General features: G+C 37.1%; 1 protein-coding gene across 1 annotated transcript in view; it reads left to right on the top strand.

The window, feature by feature from the left end:
* Positions 1-13,301, top strand: part of LOC148953476 (anoctamin-1-like) — a 33,761-nt gene that overhangs the window by 3,286 nt on the left and 17,174 nt on the right. The window contains exon 2 of the mRNA XM_089087972.1: positions 9,169-9,274. Coding sequence (XP_088944098.1) covers positions 9,169-9,274 — 106 coding nt within the window. The remainder of the gene's footprint in view (positions 1-9,168; positions 9,275-13,301) is intronic.

Below are 13,301 nucleotides of genomic sequence, written 5' to 3'. Positions count from 1 at the left end.
TTTCCCCTCCTAGCATTATATTCACTAAATACTCGCCCCCAACCCCTCACCCAATATAAAGTAGCCAAAACAGAGCTTAGTTAATTCTAAATTTCACCATTTTTTTATGTTATTTATTACACTGTAAAAAAAATTGAACATCTAAAAAGCCCCGATAAATATTCACTAGTTTGGTGTGGCACACACAATGCAATGTTTTGACTAATAGCAATAAAGTAAAATAAAAAAATATTGGTCAAGGAACTGCGATTAGTTCAGAAAGAAGCAATATCCATATTTCTACTGAAGCATTTTAAGTCAGATGTTTACCGGGGTATTAAATAAGTATCATTTTTACACCTCCCTCAAAACTTAATTTCCCCCTCATAGCATTATATTAACTAAATACTTGCACCATTGGGACTTGTTCATTTTCTTGGGTATTTTACGGTTTCTCATTGACCAATGGCCTAATTTGGCTTTTTTGTGTGTGCCCCATTGTTTTTGTATGGGTTCCATTGTAACTGAATCCCCGTGTAACTGAACCCTCGTGCATCTGAACCCTCTTTAACTGAACCCTCATGCAACTCAACCCCCGTGCAACTCCACCCCATTTAACTAAACCCCGTGTACCTGAACCCCAAGCAACTGAACCCCCTTGCATCTGAACCCTCTTGCAACAGAGCCCTCTTTAACTGAACCCTCATGCAACTCAACCCCCGTGCAACTCCACTCCCTTTAACTAAACCCCGTGTAACTGAACCATCGTGCAAGTGAACCTCCGTGCAACTGAACCCCCGTATAATCGAACCCCCGTATAACCGAACCCCCGTACAACTGAACCCCCTGTGCAACTGAACCCTAGTGCTACTGAATCCCCTTTAACTGAACCCCCTTGCAACCAAACCCCCGTGCATCTGAACCCTCATGCAACTGAGACATCTTTAACTGAACCCTCATGCAACTCAACCCCCGTGCAACTCCAACCCTTTTAACTAAACCCCGTATAACTGAACCACCATGAAAGTGAACCTCCGTGCTAGTGAACTCCCCGTATAACCGAACCCCCGTACAACTAAACCCCTCTGTGCAACTGAACCCCCGTATAATCGAACCCTCGTATAACCGAACCTCCATACAATTGAACTCCCTGTGCAACTGAACCCCCTAAGCTATCTGATAAAAGGTGCTTACCATAGAAGTTACAGCTAGCTCGCTACAAAGTGTTCGTGGGGCATAGTGAAACACGCTTTCTCTCCTTAAATTCATGTCAGTGCTGCCAGTCTGATGATTGAGCTTTGGTCGTTTTTGTCTTGCCGCTTGAATATCTGAGTCCTGGAAATAAAAAACAATTTCAGTCTTTTCTAGTCACCTGTTTTACCAGCTACTAAATAAAACACATTTTTTTTAATATGATACATGTAAAAAAAATACAATTTCAACTATTATTTATTCAGAATATTAATAGGGGGCACCCCCTCCAACCACCCCTAAGCCCATTCCAAAATACATTAACCCTATTGTTTCTATTTAAAGGAGTGATATTGTTCAATTATACTCTTAAAAACGTGATATTTCTGTATATTACATAAGAAACATTTAGAGCCGAATAGCCTATAAGTGTTTTGGAATACCATAAAACATGTTTTTTAAATACAATACATGAAAAAAAAACACAATTTCAACTATTATTTTATTCAGAATATTAATAGGGGGCACCCCCTCCCACGACCCCAACTCCCACTCCAAAATACATTAACCCTATTGTTTCTATTTTAAGGAGTGATATTGTCCAATTCTACTCTTAAAAACGTGATATTTCTGTAAGGAGCATAAGAAACATTTAGAGCCGAATAGCCTATAAGCGTTTTGGAATACCATAAAACACGTTTTTAAATATGATACATGAAAAAAATACAATTTCAACTATTATTTTATTCAGAGTATTAATAGGGGACACACCTTCCCCCAACTCCTCTTTTTTTTTCTTCAATAATTACCCCCTTTAGTAAATACACACGTGTACATACAATGATCTTCTCAATTATATATGACACGGAAGATAATTGCTATCTGTTGAGTTAAAAATAGAAATTGTTGCGAAAATCTAAACAGCTGTATTGAACATGTGAAATTTATCGTAGCTTCGAGAGCTTGCATAATTACAGAAAGCTCCATTTTCTGTGTGAAACTCAAAATGATAGATAATTCTGTGTGAAAATCATAATGATAGATAGGAAATAAAAATGTTATGTTAGTCCACGAATAATGTATATTTACTTACCAATATAATTCTTTTATTGTCCATTAGAACGTGCGAATTGATTCTTATAGGTTTATTATAACTTCTAATAATCAACTGACACAGAATGAACAATTCGTCCAATATATATAGCAAAAAAAAAACATGATTATAACCAACTTTAAACCGGTATTTCTAGAATGAGACCATTCTTTGATTACGCAATTTGACAATTTCTAGTTTTTGGTTAAAAAAAAAATTTTCTCTTCAAACTGCACTGTATATTCTTGTGTAATTCCATGTGCAATTGATATTTGGCTTAGAAACCCGTCTGGTAACTCCTCTATAATTCATAGCAATTGGTGACTGTCCTTGGTAAGCCAATGTACCGGTTAGACTGCACTGTATATTCTTGTGTAATTCCATGTGCAATCAGCACCTTTATATAAGACACTACTAACATTGGGTAAAGTTTATAACTTTCAGCCCTCCCCCCGGAACTTCGGGGTATTAACTCATCCTAAAAGACATACTTATAATATTTTCGAACATTCTGAACAAAATGGCTATCTCAAAATTTTGATCGGGTGACTTTGGGAAAAAAATGAGCGTGGGAGGGGGCCTAGTTGTCCTCCATTTTTTGGTCACTTAAAAAGGGAACTAGAACCTTTAATTTCCATTCCAATGAGCCCTCCCACAATATTCTAGGACCACTGGGTCGATACGATCACCCCTGGAAAAAACAAAAAACAAAAAAAACAAATTAACACGCACCCGTGATCTTTCTTCTGGCAAAAAAATGCAAAATTCCACATTTTTGTAGATAATAGCTTGAAACCTCTACAGTAGGACTCTCTGATACGCTGAATATGATGATGTGATTTTCATTAAGGTTCTATAATTTTTAGGGGGCCTTTTCCCCTTTTTTTGAAAATCAGCCAAATTTTCTCAGTCGCGTAACTTTTGATGGGTACGATTAAACTTGATGAAACTTATATATTTGAAATCAGCATTGAAATTTAATTCTTTTGATGTATCTATTTGTATCAAAATACCGTTTTCTAGAGTTTCGGTTACCATTGAGCCGGGTCGCTCCTTACTTACAGTTCGTTACCACGAACTGTTTGATAATCTGTTATGATTACGTCCGACTGTTTCTAGTGAATGATTCAAGTTTTAACCTTTCGTTTGTTTTGAAGGAATATTCGTGTAAAATAATCATTTAAGAGTGGACGTGAAAAATTTTAAACCTTTTGGATAAAATCAAAGAGCTTTCTCAAATTTTTGAGCTAAATTTCCTTTTTTTATTCTTTGTTGCATAGATCCAGAATATGAAGAATTTTATGTGGCTTCCAACTTAAATGTTAATTTGAAAATGTTTAATGATCTAGGAGCTATTGAGTTTTGTTTGTTTAAAACTTTGTACCTATCTAGTTTTTAGATTGACATGTTTTTTTCAAATTTCAGTACTGTAGGATCTGAGTGCTTAGACCTTTTACAGGGGCAATTTCCCTCTATTTTTTAATAATAATCCGGTTTATTGAATAAAATAAATACACAGAAACTCTTGTTAAAAGTTTTTACATTACCTCTAGTCAAGGCCGTACCCAGGATTTTTTTCAGAGGAGGTTTTATTAGAAAAAATCGGGGGGGGGGGGTTTACACAAAAAAAACTCAAAAAACGCATACAAAATTTGTTTATATCAGTGTTTGTTTCGTATTTTTGAGTCAGAAAATCATTTCGGGGGGGGGGGGATTCAAACCGTGTACCCCCCCCCCCATTGATGCGGTCCTGCCTCTAGTGACACCATCGGACGTCCTCTAGAAGTAATTTAATTCTCTTTTGTTCTATAGCAGACGAACATAGCAAGCAACTTTTCGTCTTCTGCTTCCCTCTTTAAATATTGACACACTCAATAATCAAACAACCCCGTGTTGTTTAAACAACCTGTGTGTTGTTTAAAAAAAATAATATTTGTGGGTCAATAAATGGCTAAAGAAAGCCTAAAGAAGTTGCCCCCCGCCTCCCTTTCCTTTTTTCATTCCATAAAAAGTGAAATTCGAAAATGACAAGAAGGTTAATCAGATTGTAATTGGCTCTCGTATAGGTCCGTAAAGGTCGTTATTTTTGCTGATGGCAAAACTACAAATGAATATTTTGCATATTGATAAAACTTGCTATGGACTCTTCGAGTTCAGAATTTATATAAGAGACAGTTTTTATCGCCAGAAGCTAATGCTAAGTTGGTGAAACATTTCCCCCCCCTAGAGCTTACTGTTCCTATTTTGCTAGTTTTGACACGAGTTACACCCCCAAATGGGAATTTAGCTTTTCTTGTCATTTGTAGCCGAATCGAGATTATTTTGATTAATTTAGTAGTAAAATGTTATTTTGAAAACAAGTTTACGGGAATTTTGAAAAAGAGCCTGAAACCCCTCGAAAATATCGGGGGTTGAAACGAAAAGTAGGCCATTGAAATAGTCACTGTCAAAAACCCTATAAAGGATACTTATAGCCCCCCTCCACCATCTTGAACAACAAGGAAATCACTATTTTTCATGGGTAGCACTGATGTGTCCTGTTTTTGTTCGTTTCTTCTTCTTTTTTCTTTGCCCCTAGCGGGGTACTAGAACGTTATAGCGTATTGAGCGCATTTGAACGTTAGAGCGCATTTGAGAGCTGTTTTAGGGCGCATTTGAAAGCTAATAATCATAAAGTGCTATGGCACCCAAAAACTGCAGTTTAAGGGCCCATTTCGGAATGGAAAGGCTGGGCGGGGTCCTGGAACATCATAGAGAGCTGCTTAAGGGCTAGTTTGAAAGATAACCTTTATATCTAATTGTTATTAATAAATACGACTTCATAACGCCATCATAAAGTGCCATATTGCGCCCAAAAAGTGCGCTTTGGGTTGTTTCTCCAGTTTTTTCATTGGATATGCCAAAGAAGGGTCTTTTCAAATGAAAAGATGAAAAGACTCCAAAAAAGGCATTTTTCAAAATCTAGGCCGGGTCAAGAAACTATGGGGATAAGGGCAATCTTCCCCCTCAATTGCTGTAAATAGAAATAGCTGGTGCGCAGCTTGACAGAGAGATCTGTAAAGGCGCAATTCAAAGCTATTAATCATTTCAGCCAGTTTTTGTGGATCTAAAGCGGGAAAGAGAATTACAAAGTCGCATCGAGCGACGAGCTCGATGAAAAAATCCAAATGAATTTACTGAAAAAAATGTGCATAGTCAGTTTGAGGAATAAATATACTGATATTTATTCCCTAAAATCTTAATTAATTTTTGTTTTTTTAAAGTTATACAAGTGAAAACTTTTAAAAGAATTTTTTTAGTACAGTACAAATTATATTCTAGCTTTTAGAAAGTATAGAGTTTAGAACCCTACTCATATTAATTTCTGATCGTTTTGAGTTTGACTCTATTTTAATTTCTGTTTGTTTTGGGTTTCATTTATTTATTGATACTGATTTGTGGTAGTTGTATGCTTGGTAGATTATTGGATTCTATTTTTGTTCATTTTTGGTTTAATGGAGTTCTTAAAATTTTTTTTTTTTTGAAAAGCTTATTTTGTGCAAATGGTTTTTTTTATTAATTTCTGTTCGTTTTATATTGACATAGTCTTTTTCAGGGAGAAAGACTGAGCCTCTTCTGAAGTTAAACAACCATCCCTTCCATAAAAACCTTAAATACCCCCTGGACATAACTTAAAACCCTTGCCCATAATCTCTGGGGTTTGTTTCAACCCCAAAAGCCTTGTTATATGATAATAATACTATTTTGAAGAAATCGGATTTGAGGAAGACTGATCAAAAAATAAGTGTTTCTGGCCAACATTGATTGCGTCGGTATTCTCTTATAGGTGCGAAGCCGGGGACTAGTGGTAATTGTCATAGCAATGGTAGCATACAAATATTAAACTTTAAATGCCCCCAGGACATAACTTACAACCCTTACCATGAGGTTTGTTTTGTCATCCTTTTGTCATCCATTTGTCATCCTCAAAGACCTAATTTCAACTTTAAACTACATTAAACAAAATGGCCATCTCAAAATTTTGATTGAATGTGTTTGGGGAAACGGTGGGTGTGAGATGGGGGTTAGTTGCCCTTCAATCATTTTCGACTATAAAAAAGGGTACTAGCCCTTTCAATTTCAAATTGAGTGAGCCCTTTTTGAAGTTTCTACGACAACGCCATCTATAAAAACCTAATATGGCCCCAGGGGATAACTTAAAACCCTTGCCCTGAGGGGTGTGGGGGGTTTGTCATCCTCAAACTCATAATTTTCAGAAATTTCAACTACGTTGAAAAAAATGGCTAACACAAAGTTTTGATTGGATGTGTTTGGGGAAATGGTGGGCGGGAGAGGTTAGTTGCCCTCCAATCACTTTCGACTATTAAAAATGACACTAGCCCTTTCAGTTTCCAATCGAATGAGCCCTTTTGTGAGTTTCTACGAAAACTCTTTCTATAAAAACTTTATATGCCCCCGGGCATAACTTACAACCCTTACCCTGAGGGCTGTGGGAGGGGGGTCTCATCCCCAAAGACCTAATTTCCAGAACTTTCAACTACGGTGAACAAAATGAATATCTCAAAATTTTGATTGGATGTGTTTTGGGAAGTGGTGGGTGTGATAGGGGGGTTAGTTGCCCTTCAATCACTTTCGACTATTAAAAAGGGCACTAGCCCTTTCAAGTTCCAATTGAATGAGCCCTTTTTGAAGTTTCTACAACATCGCTATCTATAAAAACCTTCCTGATGGCTGTGGGGGAGTGGCATCCTCAAAGATATAATTTCCGGACCTTTCGACTACTTTGAACAAAATGGCTATCTCAAAATTTTGATCGGATGAGTTTGGATAAATGGTGGGCGTAGAAGGGGTGTTAGTTGCCTTTCAATCACTTTTGACTGTTAAAAAAGGGCACTAGCCATTTCAATTTCCAATCAAATGAGTCCTTTTTGAAGTTTCTATGACAACACTTTCTATAAAAACCTTATATGCCCCCAGGGCATAACTTACAACCCTTGCCCTGAGGGCTGTGGGGGGAGGGTTGTCATCGTCAAAGACATACTTTCCAGATCTTTCAACTACGCTGAAAAAAATAGCTATCTCAAAATTTTGATTGGATGTGTTTGGGGAAATGGTGGGCGTGGAAGGGGTGTTAGTTGCCTTCCAATCACTTTTGGCTATTAAAAAGGGCACTAGCCATTCCAATTTCCAGTCGAATGAGCCCTTTTCGAAGTTTCTGCGAAAACCCCTTCGATACGAAGTGCCCTGGCCAAAACTAGAAAATAAATAAATAATACATTGTGCAAGCATCGTTCTTTGCTTAGGCAGCGCTATTGGGCTGCCTATGGTCAGTTCTCCTAAATCTTAAAGTCAAAGAAGCAAAAATAATGAAAAAACAAATTTCTGTAAAGTATATTAACAACACATTTTAAATTCTTTTGATAATTTCGTAGATAATTGAGTTTTTTATTTACAGCTCCTAAAAGATACCGAGGTTAAATTCTCATAGACTCTTCTTGTGACAAATCCTGGATTTTTTTTAAGGCAAATTTTAAGAGAGATTCGAAGTTAAACCTGCTGTTAATGCCCTACTTTAGCGGGAATTCATTTTAACTTATTTATTTTCTATCCCTAAGATGGAAACAAATCAATTTATAAGGTCTATTGTCAATACTCTTAAAACCTAAAAATCGAACAAAATTTAATTTTTTATAACAATTTTTTTTTCTGATGACAGTAAAAAGCGAATTTGAAACTTAAACCGAACCCAAATTAATGCTGCGTGGCTGGTACGGCCTATTTCCCAAAAACTTTTTTCAAATAAACTGGCTCGTGATATCTCCCTATATTCTTAAAATCCTGGAAAACTAGCACTTTACTCAAAACTAAGCTTTCGTCAGGTGTTTAGAGAGTTAAAATCGTGTCGTAAAAATTTATTGATTTTATGGTCAGTTAAAGACTATTGAGACCTTTATGAATTTTTATTTTATTTTCTGCCGGTCGCTTAAGAGTTTTCCTGTTTGTATTCCTGTTTTGTTGTTTGTGTCTTGTGCCGCACATATCCTTGGAGCGTATGTGTGTTCGATTCTGCTGTACTGAGCTGAAACTTGGCCTGCAATGCAAGCTGTCCAGCGCCGTCTCGACACTTTTCAATCTAAGTGGCTTCGGACAATTGAGGGAATGTGATGGAGGGGCTTTGTTAGCAATAACCGCCTACGAAGTTTGACTTCCAAGTCGCACTTGTCACACCAGGTTGAGCAGCGGACACTTCGCAGGTTGGTACATCTTTTGTGACTGCTTGTTGACACTCCAGCTTGGATTCTTATGACTTTGAACCAATCAGCAGTGGCTGGGAACGTTCAAGAGGAAGGGCCACGTTCTGGTGGAGTGGCAGTCTCGGAATATTCCTGGACAATCTGGAATTTTGCTGTCTGATGTAAAGACCCTTGCTGCTGACTGCCCCTCTTGGAGAAGGCTGACGACGCTCTCAACACCACCCTAGCGTGAGGATTAAGTAAAGTAAGTAATTAAGTATTCCTGTTTTGTTGCGTCGGTTTTGTGTTTTCAGTAAAGTATTAGTTTTCAGGATTCTAGAAATAGGGAAATATCCCGAGCCAGTTTGCTTGACACAATTTTTCAAAAATATGTCGCATAAACCGCAAAGCATTACGTTTTGTTCGTTTTGATTTTCAACTTCACATTTTATTTTCATTAGAAAAAGTTTTTTTTAAATTAAAATCCTAGGATAAAAAGGTAATTTTGCTTGCAATCTGAAATTTGGAGTTACATGCCCAAACTCTACTCAATGCTGAAGGGTATTTCAGCTGGAAGGGCATGGATATAGACAAAAGAACGTGTAATTTTTAGCTTATAATTCGTGAACGGAGATAATACATAGCACCTAACTAATACTAAATATATTATAGGTTTGATATCAAAGATGAAGATTCCTTTTTCTCCCAAACTCAGCGTCACTTTTTGGTTTGGCACGTTTTGTCCAAAGCCCTTTACGATGAAACCGTTAGCCATAGGGTAAGAGGCATTTTTTTTTTCTTTTTTTTCTACCTCTTCATTGTTTATCTGGACTTCTCAACACCAAATAATCAGACAAAACCTTATTCAACATAATTAGTCAACTTAGTCAACATAAGTCACTCCCAAATGGAAATTTAAGGTGATACGGAAAATGCTAATGCCGATCTTTTCCGGTACTTCAGTGATGATATTATAAATAAAATAAGGGCTCCTTATCACCTGTTGCAGCTGGACCTGAATACTAGTGAAGATGAGATTCGTATACAACTAAAGATATTCTGTTCTGAGAACCTTCATGATTTTAAGTGAGCAGATAAAGCAGCAGTTCCTGTCAAAAAGTATAAAATGAAAAAAGAGATATTCGATGAGTCTCGTAATCCAGATTTACAGAAAGCGTGTGCAGATTAAAAATTTTTGCTTCGAGTTTGTGCGGGCCACCTAGATTATGCTTTGTGAGCGCAGTATGTCTATATACAAAACGTAAGTTTAATTGAGCCCTTCGTAAGTATTTGGCGGACAGTAAGCTCGATAGTACTGAAGGGATAGCAAAAAATCCAGTTCTGTTGTTGAAAACATGTCCCAGTATATCTTCAATGGCGGGTTCTGCCGATGGGATACCTAAAACTGAGTAGTAAGCCTATTTTTCGGTGCAGTTTAAATCTCTTAACCCTAAAGTGGCAACACAGTTTGATCGGTATATTGACTCTGCGCTCAGAGCGACCCCTAAATGTGGTTGCATGACGGTATCGCTACCGTCTATTATGTTATTTGGAAACTAAGGAAAAAGTTTTTGTCCGGAATAAATGGAATTTTGGCTCGGCATTTGTGCTGTTTCCAGACACTTAAATCGTTGTCTGCGATTTAGAAAGATTCTGAAAAAGCTAAGGGTTTTTGACAGTTGGTGCTTTTGATGTGAGTGATGCCTTTGGGTCGTTTATTCATTCTCATGCGATCTTTGAGCTACTTAATCGAGTGTTTACCCAATATAATTGTAGCATTGTTTTATATATATATATATATATATATATATATATATATATATATATATATATATATATATATATATATATATATAAACCTTAAAGTCCAGTTAAATATTGGTAATTCAGTGATTCCTCGTTAATCTAGGAATTAAGCAAGGAGCTGTCACTTCTCCAAACATTTATAATAATGCAGCAGTTGCGGCATTCAATCCGCAATCCCGATTTTGTGTATTGAAAGAGTTCTGATGTTTTCATTTTGTGGTATACGGATGACCTGCCGAGTTTACGTCGGTCGCTTGCTAGTCTTGAAAATAGTTATCCTGTTATAGATGATAATTATAAACGTATTGGTTTGTCTTTTAATGCCATAAATTCGAAAGGTTTGAATTTTAATTGTTCGCTTGCACCTGGTGTGATACATCTTGGATGTACAGCTATAAAATATAACCGGTGCAGCTATAAATATTCACCTAGGCATTTCACTTGGTCCTTCTGTAACTGCAACCCACAAACTGACTATTGCCCTCACAAAGAAGAAATTACACGGAGCATACGCGTCGCTTGTTCTGTCACAGCTAAGCATTGCAAAAATGCTCCTGGCTAAGCTATATAAGGAATTGGCTTTGCCTCATGTATTGTTCCTAGTACCATTTTGAGATCTTCTGACAGCTACGGATAAGAAAGAAATTTGAAAACTATTTCCAAATTTGCTAAGTTCCTTCTTCAGCTCCCCAGTTGATCTCAAAATCGCTTCCTTATGAAAACATATTTGATTGTCGACCCTATTCCTAGTGTTGATGACCTGGCCTCTAACTTGTATAGTAAAAAGATGGGCCACCCCTGGATGGGTTTTCTTTTTTAAACTGCTTGTAGGCGGTGTCGTGAAGTTTTATCTATAATTATTTTTTTCTTGTTTTCTTTCTTTTTTTACTCTATCGTTTTCACTTTGTGTGTTGATGGGTAATGAAAAATTTCATTCATTCGTTCATAACGTTGATTCGGTGAAGAGCGATGTCTCTCATATATATTTTACTTTAAATATAGAACGAATGGTCTCAAAACCATGGAGGAGAGCTCATTTATTTTGCAAAAAAAAGACTAGTTCCTCTTTAGGGGTAAAATCCGACTTGAGTGTTGCTTAAAACCCCTTTAGTATCCTCTGCACCAATAAGCACCCCCCAGTTCAGAATGGGAACGAATGAAAATCTCAAGATATTCTTGTTAATAAAAATGGTCAAAAGGTCCAAAAATGTGCCTCTGGGTGACGTATTAACGGAGTTTTCATGGATACGTTTTAATAAAAAGGCGGACGAGTTACATCTCGTTGAATTCAGAGTCCTAAAAACTGTTTGCGCTCTGCATCTGATCTCTTTTTGGTTAGCGGTGGGTAAAATCTGCTTCCGATAGCCTTTGGGTAAGAGTGCTAAGGCTGTCGTCTGTCCCCCTCACAATTGGTATACAACGCGAAGCCTCCTTCCCCATCCCCCTTTGATAAACACTGAGTGTGCTCCATCTACTTCTGAGTGTGCTCCCTTTGGTCCCTTTGTGCTCCCATTGAACAAGGTCCCTTTGGTAAACATTGAATAAGCCCAGTTGCCATCTCCAGCTTGCTTTGTTCAACAGCGCTTTGTCTTTGACCGCTTTTGGTAAACACTACTTACAATTGGTGCACAACCCCTTTAGTCAACAACGCGTACGTTCTGCTTTTGATGTCCTTTGCTCAACAGTGTGTACGCCGTATCTTCAAACCCCATTAACCAATCGATATGTAAACTTCATCTCGACTGTACTTTGGTAACAGCTCTGTCTCAAACTCCTCTTTGATCAGTTATACATACGGTTTGTCTCTGACCTTTTTTAAAGTGTTCAAACGCAATAAACCACCTACTTTGACCAACAGTTGATAAACCCTCTCTCGGACTCTGCTTACTAAACGTTGCCTGTGATGTGTACCCGACCCCCTTAGACAATAGTGTGTATTAACCGTGTCTGAACCCGTTTGGTCTACAGCACATGAGCTGTGTCCTTAAACAGTACATGTAATCTATGTCCTGCTTTTTTAAGTCCTCAGTATGCAATTTGTCCAACCCCGTTAGGTGAACAGTATATAAAGTCCATGTCCAATATCTTTCGGCATACACTGGGTACGCTCTGTCTTCGACCCCGTCAAGTCACAGTTGTATGCTTTCTGTGCCTGATCCCTCTTGGTCAGCAGAGCGTTCGCTCTGCTTCTGATCCCATTTGTTCAACAGTGCTTTCTCTCAGTCTTTAACCGCTTTTGGTCAACATGTTATGCAACCTATATATTTTTATGTGTTCCTACATTATCTCTAGCTTGATTTTTGCAAAAACATACATGTATTTCTGTTGTCAATTTTTAGATTTCTTCCATAAAATTTCATCTTTTTAGGTAGGTGATTTAATAGTGGACTTGGAACACTTGGAACTTTTTTTTTTGTTTTTTTATGTTTTTTTTGTTTGTTTTTTTATAAAAATCGCAGAAAAAAAAATCTAACTGGTTTTACATTGGACGTAAATACCCGTATAATCGTATATAACCGTGGAAGCATAACCTTGAATAGCCTACATTTTATCTTGCTAAAACTTTAGTAAAACAGTATGCTTTGTAAAATATATAGTTTTGGCATTAACAAAAAAAAATATACCAAATACTTAAGTCAAACTAACTTATGGTGTCCTGTTTTAATATTACTATGTTTTTGTCCTGCTTTCCTTATAGCCTATAGTACTTTTGTCTAGTAGTGTAAGGTCCTTTCCCCAATTAAATAAAAAAAACGAGTTTTTTTTCAACTGAAACTAAGGAGCAGCATTAAAACTTAAAACGAACAGAAATTATTCCGTATTTGAGGGCGGCTCGCTCTTTTGAATTTTTGTCGCAGTTCTTTAAGAAAGACTGCTCAAACTCATGGCCCGTTGAATTTAAGGGGAAGTGTTTTTAAAGAACTTTAAGACTTTAGCGTAAAGAGTGAGGGTTGAAGAAAGGAGAGCCCCCTCTCTCATATACAGAATAATTTCTGTTC

The sequence above is a fragment of the Artemia sp. Qi Xiang Cuo genome, chromosome 4, assembly GCF_049724085.1.
Source record: "Artemia sp. Qi Xiang Cuo chromosome 4, ASM4972408v1, whole genome shotgun sequence".
NCBI classification, from domain to species: domain Eukaryota; kingdom Metazoa; phylum Arthropoda; class Branchiopoda; order Anostraca; family Artemiidae; genus Artemia; species Artemia sp. Qi Xiang Cuo.
Note: the sequence above shows the minus strand (reverse complement) of the source record. Positions and strands in the feature narration are given on the sequence as shown.